General features: G+C 55.8%; 1 protein-coding gene across 1 annotated transcript; it reads right to left on the bottom strand.

Annotated features, from left to right (window-relative positions):
• Window positions 1–854: 854 nt before the first annotated feature.
• Window positions 855–24,543, bottom strand: Napa (NSF attachment protein alpha). Its single transcript, XM_076838145.1, has 11 exons — window positions 24,312–24,543; window positions 13,771–13,850; window positions 11,068–11,184; window positions 6,565–6,611; window positions 5,333–5,410; window positions 5,126–5,181; window positions 4,965–5,049; window positions 4,099–4,203; window positions 2,849–2,917; window positions 2,321–2,371; window positions 855–1,568 (listed from the first exon to the last, which is right to left on the bottom strand). Exons 1-11 carry the CDS (start codon window positions 24,407–24,409, stop codon window positions 1,467–1,469), a joined length of 888 nt encoding a protein of 295 aa, XP_076694260.1. The 5' UTR covers window positions 24,410–24,543; the 3' UTR covers window positions 855–1,466.

Here is a 24,543-nt window from a genome sequence, read left to right as displayed (position 1 = left end):
CTTGAGAGTTAGACCTAGGTCATGGGTGCAGAAACAGCTTCCCACCCTTCCCTGTCAGCAGCGCCTGGAGCAGACCCGGCCACCTTCCCAGGTCCACTGTAGAGCTGTGTGGAGCTGCAGGGTGGCGGGCAGGGCTGGTGTGGGCCTGGCCACTCCTTCAACTCCGGAGCCTCACCAGAACTTCCTGCGGGGTCAGTGCTGGAGCCTCTCCCAGGCAGCCCTTCCTCATCACTGTCCCTGCTGCTTTGTGACCATCCCACATGCTGTGACACTCTGCCTCCCTGCAGTCTCCAGCCAGTGCCCCACCACAGGGAGGGGCCACCCTGGGGAAGCATAGGCAGACCAGGTAATCTGTCTGGCTCACAGGGGACCCAACTCTGGAGTGTGGCAAAGCTGGCCAGTTCCCACCCACCTCTGTCAGGCAAAGGGACCTGTCACCTGTCCCACCCCCAGACCCACACAGGACTCACACTCTGCCCACCAAAGTCTGTTCTTCTCCATCCTGTGACAGATGGAACAACTGTCACTGGGCATCCAGCCTGCCTCCCAGGGGAACCTGGACGTGGGTGAGGGTGGGATAGTTCAGGTTCCCTTCCTCTCCGCCCTCCAGCCAGCTCTGAGGCTCCCCAGTGGGTGAAACCAAGGCCCAGAGACCCCAAAGCCCAGGAAGGTGGGACCAAGCCCTGCAGCTCCTCTGACCCCACATCCCTGGCCTCCACCCAGGTCCTGCCCAGCCCAAGTCCCTGTCAAGCTGCTTGGGGGAGCATGTCCCACTACCCACAGGACACACCATGGCCAGGCGGGGACGATGTGGGCTGAGGAGGGCAGCAGAGGTGAGGAGGAAGAGACTCATGCAAAAGTGGCAATTTTTATTTTCCTTCTTGGGCAGCCGCAGCTTCCAACCAACCGACAAAACCTTGAAGCACTGGGGAAGGAGCAGGCGCAAGGGTAGGTCTGGGGGACACCCTCTGGGCTCCAGGGCCCAGAGCTGACCTGAGAGGTAGGGGCTGCAGAATGCTGGGGCAAAGCGCACCCCGAGCAGTGAGAGCAAATCTCAGTGGCCGTGTGTACTCAGGGCTCATCTGGGGACAAGGTGGGTGAGAAGCCGCCGGCCTTGCGGCTCAGCTGCTCAGGATCCAGGACCAGACGCTGATCCCAGACTCTGGCAGGACCCAGAGCAAACAGGTCTCTATTAAGGATTCTGTACACCTGGTTTCTTGGGTGGAGGACACCTTTAAGGGCTTAAATAAATGGGCAGGGGTGAGGGATGTAGCGAGAACAGAGGGTGACTGTCCAGCCAGCAGGCCCTGGCCTCTGGCGCCCTGAAGTGGTGCTGAGCCCACACTGCCACCCATGTGGCCTGCAAGACTCCCCAGGTGGGGAAGGGGAGGGAAGGTCTCAAGGCCAGCTAGTCTCAGGCCCCGCCTCTCTGAGCAGACAGACAGAAGACAGGTGGGAGACAGGGCCTAGCGCAGGTCCTCCTCGTCGCCCTGGATGGTCTTCTTGATGCGCAGCAGCATCGTGGTGAGCCACTGGTCCAGCCGTGAGATGGAGTCGTACTCCTTCACCTGCAGGGGCCGCAGGTGAGACAACCACTGCCCCCACTCCAGCAGGGCAGCCGAGCTCCAGGCCCAAGCTTTTCAAGATGTGCTCCTGTCACTTTGGTCCCGAGAAAGAGCACAGGGGACTAGCCCTGTCTGCCCTCCCACTTCCCTGGGGCAGATGGGATCGGCTGGGGTTGGCTTAAATTCCTGGGAGCACCAGGGAAAAGTTGGGTGGCAACACCACCCGGAAACCAAAGCAGGCCAAGTCTGGGGTGGATACAACTGAGTTCCAGAATATCCAGGGCAGAGTGAGGAAAAGGCAGGAGACCCCCAGTGGGCAGGTCCACTGGGGAGGGGGGAGCTGGCCCTCTCGGGTCCCTTCCCACTCTCCTCTTCCCTCCCTAGAGGCTCCTCCTCCTGGGTCACCTAAAGTGCCTGATGTGAGACAGCTTCCACTGCTCATCCTGGGGGACTCCCAGTGGTGCAAAGACCTTGGCCTTTGTGAGCAGACAGATGGGGGTCTGCACCCTAAGGGTCCAAGGCCAAGTCCCTTCCTTCCTCAGCCTCAGGGCTGCCCCTTACAAAGCTACCCACACCCTGGGAGTTACTTGTAAGGATTTTGGGGCGACTGACTTGGAGGAAAGGAAATTCTAGTCAGGGCCTAGGGACCAGAGACCAAAAAAGCTGAGATTTTGTGGGACAGCGTGTTGGAGAAGGCAGTCTGCTCTGGGGGTCACCCCCTTGGAGGGATCTGGCCACCCACACTGATCACTTACCGACTCTGTGTAGCTGTCCACATTCTGTTCCTCATGAGCTTCTAACAACTTCTGCAAACAAATGGCAAGCCGGGGTCAGGGAGGAGGCTAGCTGGGGCCTGGCCTGGGCCAGATCCAAGCACAGGCTGGGAAGGGGTCTGAAAGCGAGGTGGTGGTGTCCCGCGCCACCAAGAGGGAGAAAGGAACGTGTCTCAATCCTGCCCACCTACTCATCAGAAATGACTCCCTCCCAGGGCAGCTCCTGGCAGAATACCACAGGGTATGTAAGTGTGCCTGTGTCAACGTCCAGCACCCAGCCCTGCCCCTGGCCTGTCCCTGGCTCTTCTCATCTAGAGACTGGAGAGCCAACTGGTAGAAGGAAGAAAACAAAACAAACCCTTTGAAAAGCACTGGGCATAGAAAAGCATTGGTAGTTATCCTACCTGGAGCCCAAACAGCCAGGTCCTGTCCTCAGGAGCCCCTCGCCCTGACAACCCAACCACCTTGCTCCACTGTGGGCCGGGGATGGGTCCTGAGCCCAGCACTCACCTTCATCAGCTTGCACTCCCGGGAATCCGAGAAGGCCGGGAACAGCTCCTCGTACCTCTGGACAGCGAGCTGGGCAGTGGGGGAGGGAGGGAGAGGGAAGAACAGGGCAAGCCAATGAAGGGAGGGTCCGCTGGACACTGGCCTGGTGGGAGAGGGACCTGGCTGCTGCTCTCTGCCCTTCTCTCCCAGCCTCCAGTGTCACCTGGCTCAGTGCCAGCCTGGTTGCAGAGACGGTAGCAGGGAGTGGTTGGGCTTCCTGGACAGGTGCCCAGGACCCTCCTTTCTGTGCCTGGGAAGGGGCAAATGACCTGTATGGTAGACCTATGTGGTTAGACCTATGTGGTATGCCTGGGGCTGGCTGCTCCCCACGCTGACCTTCATGAGGACCCCAGGAAGGCCAAATGATGGCGAGCCCATTTTAAAAATGGGAAAACACCCAGAGATGGCACAGGGGAGTGGGGCAGGGCTGTGACCACAGGCCAACAGGACCCCAGCTCACAGGCTGGAGTGCGCTCAGTGGTGGAATGCCTGCTGCACAGGCTCAAGGCCCTGGGTTCCAACCCCAGCACCACAAAAGAATCCTGAGCTGACAGCCACCTTGCTGGGCCCACAGAGGAGCAGGGCTCACAGGGAGGAGGCCAAACACAAACAACACAGCCAGAGACAGCAGGACGCCCCAGACCTGGCAGAGGCCCCAGGATCTGCCTGGGCTCCAGCTGACCAGAACCGAGTGCCCACTCCTAGCTCCTTCCCATGGCCAGCCCCTCTCCCCCAGCACTGACTCCTCTTGCCAAGAAGCCTTGCAAACAGCAAGGAGGACAGGGGCTGTGGCTACAGTCACGCCATCGGGAAGTGCGTGCTCGGCAGAGCAGGGCCGCAGCTCACTAGCCTCGAGGTCTCGATGAGGAACTCTCAGCCCAGCTCCTTCCTCAGCAAAAGGAGGTGACAGCACGGCCTTAAATGGGTGCAGTGAGGATCTGGGAAGTACATCCACAAAAGAAAGGACCTAGTACTGGGTGAACCAGAAGGTAGGAGCTCAAAGCCTCTAGGGCCAGGCAGGTTACAGCAGGATGGGTTGGCCTCAGTACAGCTAGTGTCTCCCGTGCAAAGGCCAACAGGCAGGGACAGATAGAATAAGAGCGCACTCCTCTCCCTCTGGCAGCAAGGGGCGACCTGGTGACGACACTGGGGTCCTGCGGCCACGGCCTGGCTGGAAGGAGGAACTCCCAGCAGGCCCAGGTCTGGCTCACCTTGGCATTCAGCATGTCGATGCAGAAGTGGCAGAGAGCCGCCTTGAAGAAATAGTCCTTGGCGCTGTACTTGAGAAGGGGGCTATCCATAGCGTTGGTTCCTACCTGTGGTCATGTGGAGGAGCCCAGTGAGCTCAGGATGGGCAACTGGAGGGCAGACTCACGGCTAGGCACTGGGGCTGGCTGAGAGCCAGGTCCAGTCCTGAGTGAGGTCCTGTGACCTGAGGACCCCAAGGCTAGTGATCCAAGGACGGCCCAAGGTAGTCAGGAACTGGAACTGAGTGACCAGGACCTCCTGATGTGATAGGGCAGGGCTTGGGACAGGCAGAAATCAGGTGTCTGTGGCCTCCCAGGGGCCCAGGACAGCGCGGAGGCGACACCCTTCCGTTAGGCCCACAGAAGACTGGCACTCAGTAGGCAGAGGGGTGGCAGCTGCTCAAACACAAGAGGCAGTGCCTGCCCCTCTCCCCAGAGGCCAGCTGCTTGCCTTTCTCTTGGCCACAGCCCAGCCCTCCCCATACAGCAGAGGGGAACCATGTGACATTCCCTGCCTCCCACTACAGAGAGGGACCCTGATCTGCCACCCATGGCCATTCCCCTCCCGCCTCACTGGTTGTGTGGAGGCTGCCTTTCTCTGGAGCCTGCAGGCAGCTCCTGGGTGGGGGTGGCAGAGCACACTCCAGGGAGGGTGGTGACACCACATGAGGGCCCGTGTGGGTGGGGAAAGCCATTAGCTGGGGTGAGCGCTAGGTGAAGGCCACAGAGGCAGGCAGATGGAGACGGGGAGAAGCAGGGAAGAGAACAGATGAGAGCAGGACGCGGCTTTGGCACTTCTGAGCAGACGGTAAGGCCCGTCCCGTCCCTACCTGTTCATAGATGTCAATTGCCTTCTGATATTGCTCCAGCTGGGCGGCGTAGCCAGCCACCTTTAGCAGACACTTGTTGGCTGAGCTATGGGGAGGAGAGGGATGAGCAAAGGTGGTGGCGAGTCCCCCATCACCGAGACATGGGCAGGTGGGAGGACTACCTGTTAGACTCCTCGCCTTTGTAGTAGTCTGCAGACTGCTCGTAGTGGGCGATGGCCTGGGGAGACACGAGTGGGCATGGGCTGAAGGGAGGGCAGGCCTGGGGTCGCACCCTTTACCCAAGCTCTGGCAGCACTAGGATTCTCCTGGGTGGAGGGAGAAGCTGTGGTCCTGGCAGGTGGCCCAGCAAGGCCTTGGCACCCACTCACCTTCTCAATGTCCACTAGCTCTGTCTCATAGATCTCAGCAATGGAAATGTGGTGCTTGGCTGCGATTGTGAATCGGCCCTGCAAGGACAAGGGAAAGGGCCACTGTGACCGAGACTTCGTATGTGACCTACCCCACCGTCAGCCATGGTCCCTCAGCTCCTGTCCCTTGGCCATGCCATCATGAAGCACGTAAGAGGGCAGAGAAGGCCGACGTCTAGTGGCCCAGGGGAAATGCTGTGCTGCCAGTGGCCTGGGCCTGGGCAAGTGCCCCCGTGTCCTGGCCTGTATCCATCCTGTCTGCAAGGCACAGGTGGATGGCAATGCCCCAAAGGTGATGTGAGTGGGCAGAACCTGGTCCAGAGGGGAAGAAAGATAAAGAATCACCAGGTGGAATGCTTTGGAGAAACCAGCACCAACGGCTATAGAGTCCTGCTGCCCAGGGGCCCTTCCCCGTGTGGCCATGGAGCCAGCCCTTCCCACAGGCAGGTACCTTGCCCTTCCGCCTCCTCTGGGCATGCTCAGAGCTCCTCAAAGTACCCCCATGTCCCTGGGCAAGGTGCCACTCTTGCCTTCCCACATTCCTCGACTATCAAATGGAAATCAGGGACAGCCAACCTCCAGGGCTGCTGCTGACCACCTGCAGTGTCTATGTCAACAAATGGCCACTGCTGTGACCCTTTAACTACAAGGATTGCTGCAGCCTTGCCCAGCAACTGTGTTCTTGCCTGGGGGAGAGTCTGATCAGACAGGGGTGGCCTGTGACGGACGGGGTAAGCAGCTGACAGGAGCCAGGGCAAATCTGTGTTCATCACCTGGCTCCTTGCCATGGCCTGCCAGCTACCTCTCTGGCTGCATCCCTGGGGTAGGGCAGGGGCTAAGTCTTCTCTGGGCTCTGCCTCTCCCTCTGGGATGCCAGGAGTTGCTCCTCACATGGGACCCTGGGCAACACCAGGCAAGGGGAAGGTGCTGGATCCACAGATGCCAATAACCAGAATTCCTGACACCAAACCCAGACCACCCAGAGGGTGGAGGCAGGAAATAGGAGGGGCTGCCGGGCTCCTGGCAAGCTGGGCGAGGATCCCGTCAGTCCAGTCCAGCTCAGGTGACCAGATTCTCCAGGGCTCCTGCTTCCCCGCTGGTCTTGGCAGTGGAGCAAGAAACACTGCTGGGTGCTAAGGCAGGGGAGGCGAGGCTGGGAGGCTGGGAGGGAGCGTGACAACCAGTGGCCTTACCATGTCTGTGTAGATCTCGATGGCTCTCATCAAACAGTTAATGGCCTCTGGGGAAGAAAGAGGAAGTGGAGAGAAGAAATGAGAGCTGAAGTCAGGGCAGCATATCCCAAGGAAAGCGGGATGGCTGGTGAGAGCAGCAGGCGCTCAGGGCTGGGAGGAAAGGGGAAGGAGCTGATGGTCTCTGCACACTGTGGCAGCTGGGCATCTTTACAGGGAGACCTTCTCCCTTGGGCTGCTAAGAGTCTACCAGCTTCCTGGCAGCTCTAGGACAGGGCACAGCTGGAAAAGACAACCAGACTCCCAGGGGTGTGCTGAGCTAGACATGCCAAGGCCCTGCTCTCAGAGACAGAGCTGCTGGCGGCAGGCGGGGCAGGGCTGGAGGCGCTGAGCCCAACATCTGAGGTCAACTAGAAGTAGCAGGGAAACCTGGATCCCACCTGGGTTCTGCTAGCCCTGGGTTTTGCAGGAGCCTAAGCAGAATTTGTCCCCTATACCAGTCTCGCCTGGATCTCTGGCACAGGAGGCCAGATGCTGGGAATATCAGGACCCCTCAACATGGACTTGCCAACACCCTTCTTCCCCACACCTTGGGAAGCAGTCGGCACAGCCCTCTAATCCTGGCCCATCACCACAGGCTCCTCAAGCTGCAGGTTTCACCAAAAAAAAAAACAAAAACAAGCACAGCAAAGTGGCACTGAGGAGGAACTCAGCCACCTTTGTTGTACTATCTCTTGCAAGATTTTAAATTTGGGAAAGGCTTTTTCTTCTTCTTTTTGAAAAGTTATTTGGAGAAGAGAGAAGCATGAGTAGGAGGCATCTTCTAGCAGATAGAAATGAGCTCTCGGTGGGTATTTTTTTAAACATCAGTTTAAAGTATCTCAGGAGCGGATGCTGGGGGAGGGAGGTCAGGGGAGGCAGAGGGCCTGGGCAGACCACAGGCCAATCACAGGTCCTGGTCCCCACCCAGTTGGCTGGGCAAGTGGCCTGAGCTCACCTGGGATGAGGATGCTACAGGAACGCAGCAGACCTGATGCCTGCTTCTGTGGGGCTCCTGGCCTGGCCAAGGCACCAACTTCCTCAGGGAACCACCTGAACAGAGCTGAGCTCTCAGAGGTTTACACACTCTCAGGGTGTCTGTGTACTACTCTGGGAGTCTGCAAGTTCTGTCCAACTCTGAAAGGCCTCAGGGGACCCAAAAAAGATTCAGAGAATGTGCACCATTCAGTAAGGTTTGGAGACTGACGCTGGAAGAGGGAGGCAGTAGGGAGAGGAGAGAAAGGGGGCAGAGGAGATGGAAACGAGAACTGACAACAAATCAGTGGCTTGAAAAGTGTTAATTCACATCCACTCACAATTTTGTAACACAGCAGGTCTGGAAGCAATAGCTGAGCTAGCAGCTGGCAGAGTGGCCTCCACCCTGGCCCGGCTACGAGCTGGCTCCCTCTGCTGGTCAAAGGCCAGGAGCTCTACCTGGCCTCCTGCAGGCAAAGGATGCTCCTCAGTGAGAACAGCAGCTGTCCCCCCCAGCCTGCTGGCATGGGCTCTAGTCAGCAGACAGTGGCCCCTGCAGTAGCAGCAGGGGAAGAACATGGACTCATGGAGCTAAGTCCCCTTTGTGCCAACTCCTTGATCTGGGAACAGCTATCCTGGAAAGTGGCAGGCTGCCAGATGACACCTGCCTCCTCCTGGAGGAGCTTCTGACGTGCCTTCCAACACTGGGCTTATCTCAGGTCATTAGGCCTCTTCATGTTCCTGGACAGACAGAGCAGGCCCGGTTCCCTGGCCAGCCCCACCCCTCTGCCCACTCGCAGGGACTGGCATGGGCTCTAGGAGATTCAGCCTAATAGGGAGAGCGAGGCCCAGGCCACCCCACCCCACTCCTGTTGCAGCTGCTCCCCCAGGACTAGAGCCAGCACACTCTGCCTCTCCTCGAAGCCCTCCCTGATCACATCCAGGCCTCAGCCCACCTCCCCTCCTCAACAGCACAGGCACAAGTTCCAAAGCGAACAAGGAAGTGGATGGGTTAAAAGATGCCAGGGTTCTAGTATACAGTAGGCACTCACTAAATGGCAGGAGATGTGGGGGAAGGGGAAGACAAATGAGGGCTGGGGCACTTCCCTGCCCCGGGGACACATGCACTGTGTACACTCTGCTCGGCATTGAGCAGGCCAAGGAAGGGGACTTCCCGGCCCTAGTCCACACAAAGCAGCAGCCAGTGGTCTGGAGGCTCTGAGGAACCATGGACAGCATGCGAGGCCTCTCTGGCGCCACCAAGGGGCAACTGCCCCCCTCTGCGGAGGGAAAGCACAAATCCCAAGTGCGGCCTCAGGCTCAGGGATCCTCCGGCAGAGACACTGGCCAGGCAGGGGAGGCCTTGGGGTGAGGGAAGGCCCTTGCTAGGGGAACCTAGGCAGGCAGGACCCCAAATGCACCCTCCAGCTGTTTCACAAAGAACTAGCCGAACTCAGAGCGCAGCCCAGGCAGGAATACCAGGCTGATGGGCACCAAGGGCTGCCCTTTTGGGGTCGTGTGTGGTTCAGGGCCCGGGGCCATGCCAGCACATCATCTCACAGGAGACCTGTGCTTTAACACAGGAGCAAATGGAGCAAACGGAGGCTCCGAAGAGTCAGTGACTTGCCTGAGGTCACCGGATCCTCCCAGAGATCATGTATCTCTTCCCCTGCAGAGCCACATACAGCTGCCGAACCTGTGTCCCTATGGGCCGACTGCCCAGACGCAAAGCAGCCGTCACCCCCATGCAAATGTGCCCCTTTCCCCTCGCTTCCGGCTGGCCACAGCCCCAACTGGAGCTGTGACTAGGGAGGGCATCTGGAGGTGGGGGCTGCTGCCGCCATCCCTGCCAGCACAAACCCTCTTGCAGCAGTGCCCTCCTTCCTCCGTGAAGGGTCCCCTCCAAGCCTGTGTCCCCACCCCGCTCTCCAGCTGCACCCTCAGCATGTTTTCCCACTGGTCTGGCCTCCTCAGCGGCCACCTTCTGTGCTTTCTGTGGCCAAGGATGCGCCACATCTGGGCAAGGCCCACAGCTTGCATGCTCAGATCAGAAACAGGGAAGGCTGTGACCACACTCCAGCCAGCCCAGGCTGTGGGAACAGCACGAGGCACATGCACACATCAGGCAGCCTGGCAGCGGCCACCCCAGAAACAAGTCCTTCCAGTCACTCCGGATGGGGCAGCAGCTGAGCGTCACAGATGCTAAGGCAGCATCTCCAGGCCAACCAGTTCCCCAGGGAGCAGGAGGGCCAGATGGAGGAGTGCTCTGCAGAGGATGCTGAGACTCCCAGGCTGATTCAAGCTGAAAACAAACCCAGGGTCACCCTGGGTCACTGAGTCACCCACAAGTTCTGCTGTGGCCCGGTGCTCCCAGCCAGGAACCCCTCTCCTGTCCTTGTCAAGCTGAAACCCCATATGTAACCACTTGGGCCAACCTCTGCGAGACACCAGCTAGACAGGAGTGACTGGTCAGTATGGGAACAGAAATGCTTCCTGCCTGCACGACCAAGGAGAGAGTGTGCCCAGGAACTGTGCCCCACAATGCTGCCAGGTGCGGCAGCAACCCCCAGCGGTGGTGTGTAAGGCAGCATTTGAGGAGCCCTGGTGACACCAACGAGCCCTGCTGAGCACCAACCTCTCCTGCTAAGGGCAGGCCTTCATGCCAAAATTACATGTTCACCTATTTTCCATTCTCCTGAGAAGATCCTGACACTAGATGGTCACTTTTTAAAAAAATTTCTTTGCTTGCTAAAATTAGTCAGCAACCTCTGTCTGGCACAAAGGTTAAGAGGAAAACAAAACTCCTGGGAGTGGGGAGACAGGGCTCTGTGGTGGAGCACACGCTCACCACGTGCGAGCTCTGGCTGAATCCTGTACACATACACACACCCCCCAAAACAGCAGTATCCCAGCCCCACAAAACCCCAAAGCCTGGGACCCATGGGCTGTGCCTAGGCTTCACCACAAACCCAAACCCAGTGGGACAATAACTGTTCTCTCCAAGTCAGCCCCACGGAGGCTTCGTCCCCACTCGCTCTCCTGTGGAGGAGCCTGTTCTCTGGCAACTGGATGAGAGGCTCTGTTCTCTCAGACTTTCCCCAGGTGCAGGGAAGCCAGGTAGGAGAATTTCCGCTCCTTTTTCGGCAGCGACTCCTACCTGGCTGGTCTTGGCGCCCCGGCTCCCTTCTGCATGTTAATTCTGACAACAGAACAGCTTTGCTTCTCTCCCTGGCAGGCGGAGGGTCTGAAATCTAACTCCCACTCCCAAATGCTCGCAGGCTAGGGGAGGGGAGTGACAGGCGGCACATCACAGGGTAGGGGGAGGCGGGGACCTGGAGCAGGACGCCGTGCCAGTGGAAGCACGGCCAATTCTGAAGTTAAGGCTGGCTTCGCCTCAGCCTATCACATGTCAGTCACTGGAAAAAAGAGCGGCTGGGACACCTGAGGACATGGAGGAGGGTGGCCGGCCGTGTGGCCCACAGAGGCCCTCACCTTGGGGGTCGGCTTTCTTGAAGGCGTTGCCAGCGTCCACAAAGCAGGTGGCCGCGTCGTGCTTGCTCTGGAGCTGCAGGTGCAGCCGGGCGGCCTGGCAGAAGGCGCTCCCAGCAGCTGCAACAGACAGGAAGGGTACCGGCCTCAGTGGCCGCACAGACACTACCCTAGAAGTTCGGGGACGCTAGAAGGCACAGAGAGTCCCACGTGGGCCAGGGCTGGCTGGAGCAAGCCCAGCTGAGGCCCAGGCTGCAGGTCTCCTGAGCTCTGGGCTGAGGCTCCTGGTGGTCCCTCTGTAGTCTCTGAGGGAGACAGGAAGCTGCCTCAAGGTACAACACTGAGCCCCAGACACTTTGCAAGAGGACCAGGGTTAGCTCAGCTCAAATCCCATGTTCCTTATCCTAGTCTCTGTGACATCTCCAGGGCCACCACTTCTAAAGTTCCAAGCCGCAACAGGCCCTGGAAGGCACGGTGGAGCTGAGTGGCAGAGCGGCCTGGAGGGGCAGTTCGGGGAACAGGAGGCAAGTGCAACTAGGATGAGTGACCCTCCCACTTGCTCCCCTTTCCCATCCTGCTCCTTGCCCCCCAGCTCCCTGAAGCTCCTTCTAGTTCCCGTGCCCTGGGTCTCTGCCCACACTCTCTGGCCTCATGCAGAGGCTGCAAGCTCCTGTGGACAAGGTACCACACTCGTTGCAAGGCAAGTGGCAGGGGACCCAGGGTCCACCCACTCCAGGGGCTCCACATACAGAAAGGGAGATGGGACATGGGTGGCAAGGGCTCAAATAGAAATAGAAAAGTGCCCATCCCAAGACCTCGTCCTCCAGGGCTTGAGCCACGGTTCACATGGCTCCTGACTGACTTTTGGGAGGCATCATGGTCTCTCCCACTGCTCGAGGGCTCCTGGCTCAGTGCCAAGGCTTCTCCAGTGGGCTCCAGACTCTCAGAATTCCTGAGGCCGAGGTGGCCAGGCCCAGCCTCCAAATGGGACACACAGCCTTCGTGAGCTTCACTCTGTGGTTTTGTTTACTGTTATCACTGTTCTTTTTCCCAGTTGAACCCAGGGGCACTTCACCGCTGAGCCACGTCTCTAGCCCTTTTCATACTTTATTTGGACAGGGTCTCTCTAAGTTGCTTAGGGCCTCGCTAAGTTGCTGAGGCTAGCCTTTAACTTGTAATCCTCCTGCTTTGACCTCCTGATGACTGGGATTATAGGTGTGTCCTACTGTGCCCCGCTCGTTTATTATTTTCATTTTGGGTAACTGAGATGGAACTTGGGGGTAATTAACCACTAAGCCATTATCCCGGCCCTTTTTGTTTTTTTTATTTTTAGACAGAGTCTCATTGAGTTGCTTAGGTCCCTTGCTAAGTTGCTAAGGCTGGCTCTGAACTTGCGATGCTCCTGCCTCAGCCTCCCCAAGGTGCTGGGATTACAGGAATATGCCACCATGTCTTTCTTCATTATTATCATCATTATTATTTTTGTTTTTTAAATTTTCTTAGTTGTAGTTGGACACAATATCTTGGTGCTGAGGATCGAACCCAGAGCCACGCATGTGCTAGGTGAGCGCTCTACTGCTGGCCCAGCCCCAGCCCCTTCATTATTATTTTTAAGAGCTCTAAATCTGAGTCCTAAATTTCAATATAAAAGGGCTAACAGCAGGGAGAAGGGACTGGGACTTCTGTTTGAATCACTGGGGAGGTGGTAACCAATTTTAGGAGAAAAGTAACATGTATGTGAGTAAAAAATAGGCCTTCCTTCTCTTAGGGCCCTTTATGAGTCTGGGAGGATAAACACACGCAGCACCAGCTTCATAAACAAGGCATCTTGTGAAAGTTCAGAAAAAAACTCTTCCAATTTTTGGGAAACCAGGGAATGGCACTCTCAGGACCTAGTGACAATCAACTCCGCCCTGCACCCTGGCAACCTACCTCCATAGCTCATCCATGGGTTGACTTCCTCCTTGTCTAGAAAATTCCTCTCTGGGTTCCAAAACTATCTCTGGCTTGATCTCCTTGATCTGATCTAACACTAGAAGTACCAAGGCCTCTGGGCCTCTCCTCCAGGGACACGCAACCCCCAAATACACCCTCACCTCAGTGCCCTCAAGGACCACCCCTGGCTTCTGCCTGCCTTTTCTCCCTAGGAAAGCTCTGCACCAGTGGGTGAAGCACCTGGGCTACACCCTCAGGAGCCCTGGCTTCAGGACCCTGGTCCTGCTGGTTAGCAGTCATGGCACCATGATGAGGGGTGAGCCAAGCCTTAGTCTGAATCTCTAAAACAGGGATATTAATGGAACCCTTGTGGGTCACTGGGATGATTTTCTTAAGCTGTGTGCGATGGCTACTTCACAGCACTCTCAATAAATGGTAGCTGTGATTAATGTTATTCTGGAGTCACCAGGACACACCCTTAGCCCAGAATCATGAGTCTGATGGATGCAAAAGGGAATAGTTTCCAGGAAACCTGAAGTTCTGGGAGAAATCCTTCAAAGAACTCATCCAAGTTGGTCTACCAGATTCGGCCATCTATTCATCTCCATGCTTTCCATCCTTCTCTATCTCTGTCCTCCCACCTTGACCTAAGGTGCAAAATATCTCACTGGACTCAGGCCAGTGGGTTCCTGACACTGGAGAGGGAGCCGCAAGTTGACCTCCCACCCAGGACAGCAGGACTGGGAGCTGAGCTCAGCAAAGAGCACGTACCACTCCAGTTTTTGGCCATTTTGAACAAGTTTGCTGCTCTGGCGTAGATTTCACATGCTTCCTCTATTTTGGATGAGCCTCTGGGGAAGAAGAAAAAGGAAAAAAGATAAGAAGACCGTCTAGTTTGTTATCAAAAAGAAAGCAGACATTCTGCCTCAGCGACAGTGGACATGTGTTCCCACCCTCAGTCCGATTTCCCTGTTAAGCCACCTCCCCCTGTCCTCCAGAGTCTGTGGTTCCCACCCCTGCACACAAAGGCACAATCTGCACAGGAAGAATGGCTACTGGCATGCTTCCTGGAGGGGACTGGGTGGGTGCTCTCGGGGAGAGTGGGGCTTCCTGACCTCCCCGTGCACCCAGCCTGACAGCCTCTTTCACTTCCCGCCTGGGTGTGGGGGGTGATCAACGGGTCCCAGGCATCTGCAGATGCCTTTTCCCCAGAGACTGCAAAGCATTCTGGGGGACTGCCCCACTGGAGGTGCCCACTGCTTCCTGGGTGCCTTGATCCTGTGCCTAGCACATGACCACTCTTCCATCAAGACCTCGCCACCCTAGGGGTGTATCACACCAATTCAGAACTGGCTAGATGCAGCACACAGAGCATACATAAAATGTTCCCATTTGGGGAAAAAAAAAAAACAACAGGGTGAGAAGAATAGAAACATACATGTTTATACAAACAGAATATCTCTAGACAAATACACAAGGCCTAGTGACAGCATCTCTACTGCAGAGTCGCAGCACGGCCAGCTGTTGGGCAGCTTCTTCACCACGCACCCTCATTTATACTAACTGTTTTAATCATCTGCACATTTTATCTATTCAAAAAAAAAAGATATTTAATATTAGGATTTAATTTGACCCTGTAGTCAAGAAACTTCTTACATTTTTAGCAATTTTCCCCAAGAAAGGAATTAGAAAAGTTACAAGAATATTCAGCATAGAGTTATTTAAAACACAAAACAATCCTCAAAAACTAAACTGTGCAATAGAACAGGCCTGGGAGATATAGAGGGTTGCTTCTTTCTTTTTTGCTGGTGCTGGGGATGGACCCTGGGCCTTGCACACACCAGGCAAATGCCCCATCACTGAGTTACACTCTAGCACCAGGTTTAGGTTTTTAAAAAATAAAAACAGAGGCTGGGGTTGTGGCTCAGCAGTAGAGCACTCGCTTAGCATGAGCGAGCCCTGGGTTTGATCCTCAGAACCATATAAAAATAAATAATAAAATAAAGGTATTGTGTCTAACTACAACTAAGTGTGTGTGTGTGTGTGTGTGTGTGTATGTGTATGTGTAAATAAAACAAAGGGCTTCTTTGGGCAGCTTTACTCTGGCTTCTTTTATTTATTTATTTATTTTTTAGTTTTCAGCGGACACAACATCTTTGTTTGTATGTGGTGCTGAGGATCGAACACGGGCCGCACGCATGCCAGGCGAGAGCGCTACCGCTTGAGCCACATCCCCAGCCCTACTCTGGCTTCTTGACCTTCATGTGGCACACATGAATTTTCCTGAGCTTGGGGTCCTTCACCAGTAGCTCAAACCCTAAGTCCCTACCTTTGTTCTCCGTTCTTCTACCCCCCATATCCAACCAGGACTAGCCCATGAGGGCCGTGGTCTCCTAACTGTTCAGACTCCAATCGCCAACAGAACCAGAATAAAACCTGCACCCTTAGGAGTTCCACCAAACAGATTTCAAACTCTTCCCACACTTGACACAGCAGTGTTTAAAAGCCACACAAGTCACCCTCCCTATCCCACCCTCCACCGGTGCCCAGCAGCCCAATACTGTCCCCACAGCTTCAAGCTGTAATGCAGGCGCAGAATGCAACCTGCTTGCAGCTCTGAACCGCTGAGGTCAGACCCACAGCCACACTCCTAGGCCCTACACAGCAGGTCCAGGGCCTTCAGTGGATCCGGAATTCTGGTGTTCAGATGAATGGGCAAGTCTGGAAGGGAAAAGTGAGGCTGACTCCTGCGCCAGCCTATAAACTCCCGAGAGGGAATGGGCTGGCAGGGACCAGGCCCCCTGAATTCAAAACACACCAGGAAAGGTTCCTCCTCAGGTAAAATCTACCCTCAGCTGTCCCCAGGAGGCAGCCTGAAGCACCAGGCTCCTCCCACATGCACAAATGACACCAGGCCTCTCTGCGTCCCCCAAGCCGTGCCTTGGCAGGCCAGTAGATTTCTTTAGAGCCCACTATTGGCTGTGCAGAGTGAGCTTTCCCAAGCTTCCAGTAGTAGAGAATTCAGAGGGTCTCTCAGACCTGGCTGCAAAACACCACCGGAGGACCTTCTCAGGAATGGCTTTTTTTACCCTGGGGATGGCCCAGTGCCTTGCACATGCTAGTTAAGTGCTCTTACTTTTCTTTTTTCTTTCTTTTTTTTTTTTTAAAGAGAGAGTGAGAGAGGGAGAGAGAGAGAGAATTTTAATATTTATTTTTTAGTTATTGGCGGACACAACATCTTTGCTTTGTATGTGGTGCTGAGGATCGAACCCGGGCCGCACGCATGCCAGGCAAGCGCACTACCACTTGAGCCACATCCCCAGCCCAAGTGCTCTTACTTTTGAGGACCCCCCCCCCACAATGTTTTCTTACATATTAACAAATTTTAATCACAGTCTGCCACCCCACAGACCCCCAGCTCATCCTTCCTTCTTTGTGGGTACAACCAAGACCTAGGAAATCCAGATGCTGTCAAAAGACCTTGGCCTCCTGGCAGAGCAGAAATGGGCCATTCTACTGGGAGGCCCAATGCTGGTGAGCAACAATAAGCAGAGTCATCCCAGCTGGGCTTGCTCGGCTCAAAGGGACAGAGCGGATCCCAGGCACAAAGCCGTCAGCTGCCTGGACTGAACCTCTCTGACCCCAGACTAAGCTGAGCCACCCGTGTGCTGGGTCGGCAACTCTGACCGTGGGGTGGAGGAGCCCGCACAGGGATTAATGCCCACACAGGCCCCAGGCCTGCCCTCTCCTTCTCTTGAACACCCTGGGCCTGGCCACTGGTAAATTCCGAAGAAGCCATTCATGTAGAAATTTCTCTACATGGGGGACAAATATCTGGCACTTTGTTATGTGCCAGGCATCGAAGATGAAAGCAACAAAGAAGGGCCTGTCCCTTGATAGCAGGGACCCTCAAGCTGCCTCACAGTGACTGTGCACTCCAGGAGCTGGGACCTCAGGGATTCAGGAGCCATCCATGGGAAGGGACAAGCACTCAAAAAAGCCCTGAGGCAGAGACACAGGCAAGCTGGAGGAAGAGAAGAGGGCCAGGATGGCTGTAGCACAGGGAGTGGCAGGAAGGAGCCAGGTGAGGCAGGCAGGGGACTTTGTGCTGGAGGCCAGGGCAAGATTCCAGCCCTGTTCTAACAGGGCAGAGAAAGACTGACAAGGCAGGAGTCCTGGTCCCAAGCTCATGCAAGCTGTCCCTCTGCATGGCTCACTCCAGGCTTTCTACTCCATGTTGGGAGGGCTCATGTCACCTGTCTAAGGGTGGCCTCTTGACTGAAACTGCAAGCTCCTCTGCCTCTTGCATGAGATCCAGAAAAGCTCGCTGGGCCTCCTCCTGAAGGGTCTAGGTGGCAGCACAAGTGACAGCTGACAGCCCCTCCCCCACTGGCCTCCTCCAAGCTGCCTCTGCTGCACTCTCCCATCCCACGGCTCTGAGCCACTGGGAATACAGGGAACTGGTTTGGGCCCGCCTGGTGCAAGGCTGTCTATAATTACCACTCAGCCTCTCTCCCCACCCTCCCGAAAGCGGAGGAAGCAGTCTCAGGTCTCCCAGGCACAGCCACCAACCTCCAGCAACTGCCATATGGAGGGGTGAGCACTGCCAGGAAAGCACAGATGCCTGGCAGGACCCTGGCCAGGGGGTTCTGCAGGGTGATTTCAGTCTCCCTCCCTCCTTCCTCCATCCCCGGGCACTTCCTGGCTCCCTGAAACAGGCCACCCCTACCCCTACCTCCAGTTCCCCAAGGACCTTGAAATGCTGGGCAGATGGATGAATTCCTCCTCCCCTCTGCAGCACCACAGACCCCCGTCCACTGCCTTGGTTATCAAGTCAATACCCTTAGGAAGAAGGGACCTGAGGACCTGTCACCACCCTTACATGCCTTATAGCCTGGCTCTCAATTTGCTGCTTGTTTTCACAGTGACCATCAGTGGGCACTAACCTCCTGAGGCCACCACCTGAAGGGGTGCATCCAAAGCTGTGAGCCCTGCTTCATAGAGGAGGGTAAGGTGTTAGAGTCTGTAAACAAGTCTGGATGGCACCTGGCAAAATGCCAGAGGGAGTGGTTTGTAAAGTAACAAAAGCGAGCCATTAAGTGTGGAGATTCCTGATTGGTTGACTGCTGTATCTAGTTTATGCTAATTAAGATAAGCTGTGCAAAATGTATAAATACCTCTGTTATCCTACAATAAAGGGCTTCCATTCCTGCTGCATCAACGTACACAAGTTATTCGTCACCCCCACCCCCCCCGGATATTTTACCCAGCCAAGCGGACACTGTAGGGACTGGCAGGGCTGGGAGAGGGGCCTTGGGGCCCTGGGGATCTTGTCCTGCCCTCAGCTTGCCCTCACTCACATAGAAGAGTCCTCGAGAAAACGAGGAGGGTGGACCAAGGCCTTGCTGCCTCCTAGATGAGGCAGCCTCACCACCTCAGCTTCCCTCTTCTGACACGTGGACCCTGCTCTCTCTGGAGCTGCACCTAGTCTCCACTAGGCTAGGAGGATCAATGAAGCCAGACCCCCACAGAGCCCCCAGCATAGTCCAACAGGAGAGGGGATGTGAGCAAAAGAGGCACAGGCACTCCCTCTGGTCCTGCTCCTCGGCTGGCTGCCCTCAGGCCCCTGCCTCCCCCACCTATATTGACCAGCCACTGCCTCCAGGCTCTGCCGGGCGCCCTCCCAGATGGCTCTGGGCTCCAGCAGCTCTGCCTCCTACCCTCCCCACTGCTTGGCCAGGCAGGGGGAGCAGTGATGGCAGACTAAGGCCCCATGTGCTGACCTTCTCACAGTACGCCTACAATGCAAGGGCAAGGGGCAGAGAGAGAATGACTCTGGGCATAGTGACCTGGGTAGGGATGTTTCAGGTACTTTTACTAAGTGTGTGGCCCTGGAGCCTCTGTCTCTTTAGCTGTAAAGTGGAGACAATAAACCTGACCTGGGAGGAGTCTCTAAGGAGTGTGCAGCAGGAAGCAGGGGCCTGAGTGGCTGCCACTGGAGGAGGAGGAGAGAGGCACTCCAAGGGGTGCCAGTTCCAATGGGAACTCCGGAGTCACCTGTGGTGCTGGAAGAAGTGCTGAGGGCAGTCAGACAGGTTTGGGCTCAAATGCCAGCTCACCGCTTGCAGCCTTGGTTTCCTCATTTGTCACTGGGATGGGTCTAACGCCCCGCAGGCTGCTGGAAGCCTGAGCAATCTCACAGAGCACCAGCTGAGCGCCCAACAGGGGCCACTGAGAGCACACTGAAGTTACCGACTCAGCGTGGGCTGCATCTCCTCCGCTCTGGGCAGCTAAGTGTTGCCCCCCTTCTGTTTCCGGAGTCCTGGGTCTCCCACCAGCCTGCCCCTGCCTCATGATGCTGACATGGTCAGTCCTGCACCCACTGATTCAACTATCAGTGGATCAATATTTTTTAAAAAGCTGCATCGTACTGAACATATAAAGACTTGTCCTTTGTCATTATTCCCAAAGCACATGGCATAACAAGTACTTCTGCAGGACTTACATTGTATCAGGTATCCTAAACAACCTGTAGGTCACAAATATCAGACATTCTACACGAGGGACTGGAGCCTGGGCAGACTTCAGTATCTGCTGGGGGATGGGGAGTGTTCTTAGAACCAATCCCCTGGGATGCTGAAGGATCACTGTGTTTATCTGAGGGCCCATAGCCCTCTAGTTGGCTCAGAGGCAGGGACTGTGGCTGCCGCCTGACCTGGCAAGAGGCCCATGTTTCTTATTCTTAAAGTGCTGCCCTCTGCTCCCAGCAGGACTACCCTGCACCACAGCCCCAGGGTGAATGTTTCATTTCCTCAAAGGATATGCAGAAAGCTCCTCAACTCTCAGCAGCCTGGTTCTAAGCAGGAGGAGCACAAAAACCTCTATATAACCAGGCAGCAAAATCCAATCTGCTGAGAAAGCCAGGAACGCTCAGATTCCCCAGAAACCCCGCCTGCCCTTAGGAAAGACACCATGTTGGGACTGGGCAAGAAAAGCCAACTTTTCAGATGTGGAACAGCCAGCACAGTGATTCACCATGGCACCCACTGGAAAGGACAGCAGGGGCTACTCTAGGTTGTATGGGATCATGAAGCAAAGCTGGAGACTCATGCCTAGACCAGCTCAGCAGAGACCCCTGCAGGCCCTGCTCAGGGACACCCACCCTGACCCTGGGGCAGCAATTCTTCGCTCACAAAAGCCAGCCCTCCAGAGCTTTTGATGTCCTCAGGAGATACAAACAGGAACTGACTTGTCAACATCTGAGCTTTAGGAACATGCTGTTTGTTTACAGAACACTCTGACACCTCTCTTTCAACTCTATTTCTCCAGCACCTCCAGTTCAACTTCCAGGACACTCTCTAGTAAGAACAGCCCTCCTGAAGCACTGCGGGGGGGGGGGGGGGGGGGCAGCAGGGTCTCAATGTGCTCCTTGGGACAACCCTAGGAAGTAGGCATCATTCTGGTTTCCACTTCACAGGTGAGAAAACTCCTGTACATGTCAATGTTCAAGAGGAAAGGAGTCTTTATTTGAGATTTGGGATGGGGAGACCTTAGGGCTGAGGAGGAGCAACAGGGCACAGAACTACTATTCAGAACCTGTATAATCCCACAGGGGCTCCGCAGGGAAGTCCCTGGACCCACTGGGAGACCAGAGCAGGAGGAAGGGAAGGGAAACTTGCTTCTCCCTTGCCCTTTTCCACCATCTTACTGGGCTTCCAGAGCACAGGTATTTGCTTTTCCTTCACCCCCTATTGCCCCCTACTGCCCAGGGAAGGTACAGAAACATCTCTAACTGCTACTGCTGTGGCCCTCAATGGCTGCTGGTACATCAAAGCCCCTAGAGTCTGGCAGCCTGAAAATAAGGAAGAGCAAAGGCACCAAAGCAACCCACAAGCATCCCAGGGGAGGGCTACTGTACCTGGCCTGCTTGACATTGAGCAGAGGCTTCTTCATCAGGGAAGTTGTCATCAAAGAGGTTCCCAAAAGGGGTGGGAGAAGCACCAGAGATGAGCTGAGCCCCAGCACGCCCTTCTCAAAGCCTTGAGTGAAGGCCAGCTGGGAAATGTTTAACCAGGGTGAGCCCAGCTCCAGGGGAGGAGGCACTAAGAGTGGATCCTGCCCCTAAAGTAGGTTCTCTTGAACTGACCTCTGGACACGCTCCCAGGTCCCAGACTCGGGCTCCAGGTGGGCCTTGCTCACTCTCTGGTCAGCACATCCTCAACTCCTCATGGAGTTGCAAGGGACCAGAGGAACCCACCTGCTTTCTTTCAAATATTTGGAGAAAACTGCCATGGGGAGGTAATGAGAGGGTGGCAGAAAACCAAACCACAGACTTTGTAAGCATCCTTCCTAAATGTGTGCCCAGAAATGGATGTGAGCCTCCAGGAGAAACTATGTTTGTAGCACAGCAAAGTGGCTAAGCAAGAGGGCTGTGGAATCAGGCAGGCCTGGGTCTGAGCACTGCCTCTCCCACTTATTGTCGCTCTGTGCAAATAAATTGACTTCTCTAAGCTCCCTTTATCCACCTCCACAGGGATTCTGTGAGGACTAAATAAGGGTAAGTGCCAGGTCCAGGCCTGACTCAGAGGCAGAGGGAGCACTTCACAAATAGTATCTTCTAGTTCCACTGTCACTGCTACAGCCTCCAGCCATCATTCTCCCCCACACCAGCTGCAGCCCCTTTGAAAGGGCAAATGGGAAGCCTCCAGAACTGGCCCCACTAAATTTCTGTGCTCCCCAGCACTTCCTCACACCCAAGTCCTTGCTTACAGGTCGCATCTGTCCAGTCCTGCCTCACTTCCCCCACCTGCCCATTCTAACATGATGCTCTCACGTGGCTCTCCCCGCACTAACCCTTTGTAACACAAGCTTTGCTCCTCTGGGCCTTTCCTCAAGCTGTCTCCACTACCTGGAGTGCTGCTCTCTCTCAGAGTGCACTCCCAGAACTGTTCAGCCCCACCCAGATGGAGACCTCTCCTCTAGGAAACCCTTCCTGGTCCCTCTGGATCTTGGTACCCACTGTCATTCTGGGTAGATCATCCCCTCACACTAGACCTTTGCTTACATTATCCCTGTGGAGTTGCTAAGGCTGGCCTCAAACTTGTGAGCCTCCTCCTCTTGAGTAACTGGGATTACAGGTGTGTATCACTGCACCCAGTTAAATTGCACTATCTCTGCCACCTATAACACCCTCCAGGTACCTGCTCCCTTGCATGTCACAGTTCCTTAGAACCCAGCTCACTCCTGAGGGACACCCTCCAATTCACACAGCATCCTCTCAGTTCAGGAACTTCACATAAAGGTCATAACCTGGTCCTTCCTTACATATGACAATTTGGCTTTACTAATACTTGGCTAGTATTAACCTTGCCTTGCCCACTATATGGCAAGTGTCTCAGGGGTTCAGGGGCTCCCCACAAACATGGATCAATGGTACACTAATCTTTGGGCCAAAAGAACCAGACATTAAAAACCACCAGGAAAACTACCGCTGAAAACTGAAATCGGGGCCCACCCCAAACACTGAACTCCTCCATTCACGAGGAAGGAAGACACATACACCCTCTCAGTTGCAGCCTCTAAAATACAACATTCCTCACTTCACCAACACAACCCATCTGACCCGGATGTTTCTCTACGTCAGGCAATTCATCCACATTCTTCAAGTTCTTTTGCTAAACATTATCCAACCTCAAATAATGAGGACTGGCTCCATCTCCTCTCCTGGAAAGATGCCTCCCTTTCCTTTCTTAGCAGCCATGGCCAGGCTCCTAACACAGTCTCTTCCAACCCCCAGGGCCTCCTGCTGAGCCCCTTCCCCAGTCTTCTGGCAGCCTGTCCCCAGGCTCTGCCTCTCTGGGGTTCCTGACTCTGTGTCCCACCCCACCACAGTCCTCCCTCTCACCAGCCCACCCGGCACCTTTCCCAGTCCTCCTCCATCTCAACAACTCCCACAGCCCCGTTCAGGACCCCCAGCCTGCTCCTCCCCTCTCCTCCCAGCTCCCCTCAATCTCCTCTGCCAGAGCCTCAGCTTCTTCTCCAGACCCATCCTGAGGCCTCCCCAGGGAAGGCCTCGGGGCTCAGCGCCCTCTCCCAATTCCTCTCCAGGTCCTTTCTCTACTTCCTAGGCCTGCCCTCCTCTCACCCCTTCCAGGCCTCTCCCACCTTGGTCCCCTTCAGCCCCTCACGTGCTCCAAACCTGTTGCCATCTGGCTAGTGACATTTACAGGGCTTTCACCAAACACCAGGTTCAGTTCTAAACACTTCACACAAATTTGATACTTATAACAAACTTCTGGAATTGATTTTACCAGCGATCCCTTTATCGGGGAAATCAGCTCATCCAAGGCCATGAAGGAAATGGCAGAGCCACATTTCACACCTGGGCTTTTGATGCTCCTAAGCTACCAAGAGTCCTCAAAGGGTGGTTGGCTTTTATGAGCTGACAGGAACCTTATGTACCCCTCTGCCACCTCCCAGGCGTTAGCTCTGCTCCCAGACCTAGAGGCCTTAGTGGAAGGCATGCCACGGTCACCTCTCCTGACTTCCCAGGCTTAGGACCCATACAGCAGGCCTCTGACCCCACCCCCTTCTCCCTGTCCCCCTCTACTCCTCCCCCAGGTGGCTGTCATCTCCCCCAGCTGCAGTCCCCAGCTCTCATCCCAGGCTGCCTCATTCTTAACTCCACCATCTGGGTCCTCTGCTCAGGTCTCCTTTAGTCACTTTTTACCAGGGCCACACTCACCCAGCCTCTAGGGCACACCCATTTCACTCCCAGGATAACCTACTCCTGACCCCTCTGCCGGGTGTCAGATATCTCGAGCCCTCACGCCCATCACCCAGGATCCACACAAACCCACTGCCACCGGCTGCGGAAAGGTCGGTCCCTCTGGCAGGTGTCCCGGGTCCCAGGACCCTTCAGACAGACTCCCCAGGAGCTCTAAAGGCTGCGGAAGCCGGCTGCTCTACGGCTCTGGGGCAGGTGCCCCCCAAGGCCTCAGGCCGTATTTCCCTTGCCCAGTTCTCCTCTGGCCCTCGGCCAGTCTTCAGCCCGAGTCCCCTTCCCCAACTCAAGATGACGTCGCTTCGGCCTGTGCGACCTCATTCCAGGTCTCTTCCACCATCTCAGACTTTTTCTCCTCGAACCGTGTAGCCACGGCCCGGGTCCCTCGGCCCGGGTCCCCTGTAACTTCGGACCACGTCACCACGCGGAATCCCCTCTGACCCTGGGGATCTACACCGCCACCTCAGACCACGACCCTTCGCCTTCTCGGCCTAGGTCCAGGCCCACCCCTCGCCCTCAGGGTTCTTACCCAAAGAGACCGGAGAAGAAGGACTGCGAGTTCTTCACTTTGCGCTCCGCCTCGGCCAACAGCGCCATGGCCTCCGCTTCCTTCCCGGAGTTATCCATGACGGCCACAAAGATTCTCAGCAAAACTCCGGACCCGGGACCTGGAAGGACTCCACCACAGCTGAGCCCCAGTACACCGGCCGAGGGAGCTTAGCGGGCTGCGTTGACGTCGCACCGGCGCCTGCCGCCTGAGG

The sequence above is a fragment of the Callospermophilus lateralis genome, chromosome 18, assembly GCF_048772815.1.
Source record: "Callospermophilus lateralis isolate mCalLat2 chromosome 18, mCalLat2.hap1, whole genome shotgun sequence".
NCBI lineage: Eukaryota > Metazoa > Chordata > Mammalia > Rodentia > Sciuridae > Callospermophilus > Callospermophilus lateralis.
Note: the sequence above shows the minus strand (reverse complement) of the source record. Positions and strands in the feature narration are given on the sequence as shown.

Bases quoted from the DNA above. Each gene is read 5' to 3' on its own strand.
- Napa (XM_076838145.1), bottom strand. From the start codon at position 24,409: ATGGATAACTCCGGGAAGGAAGCGGAGGCCATGGCGCTGTTGGCCGAG. The intron at 5,050-5,125 runs GTAGTCCTCCCA...TCCTCCCCATAG, and splicing joins AAAGGCGAGGAGTCTAACAG to CTCAGCCAACAAGTGTCTGC. The intron at 2,918-4,098 runs GTGAGCCAGACC...CCCACTGCCCAG, and splicing joins TCGACATGCTGAATGCCAAG to CTCGCTGTCCAGAGGTACGA.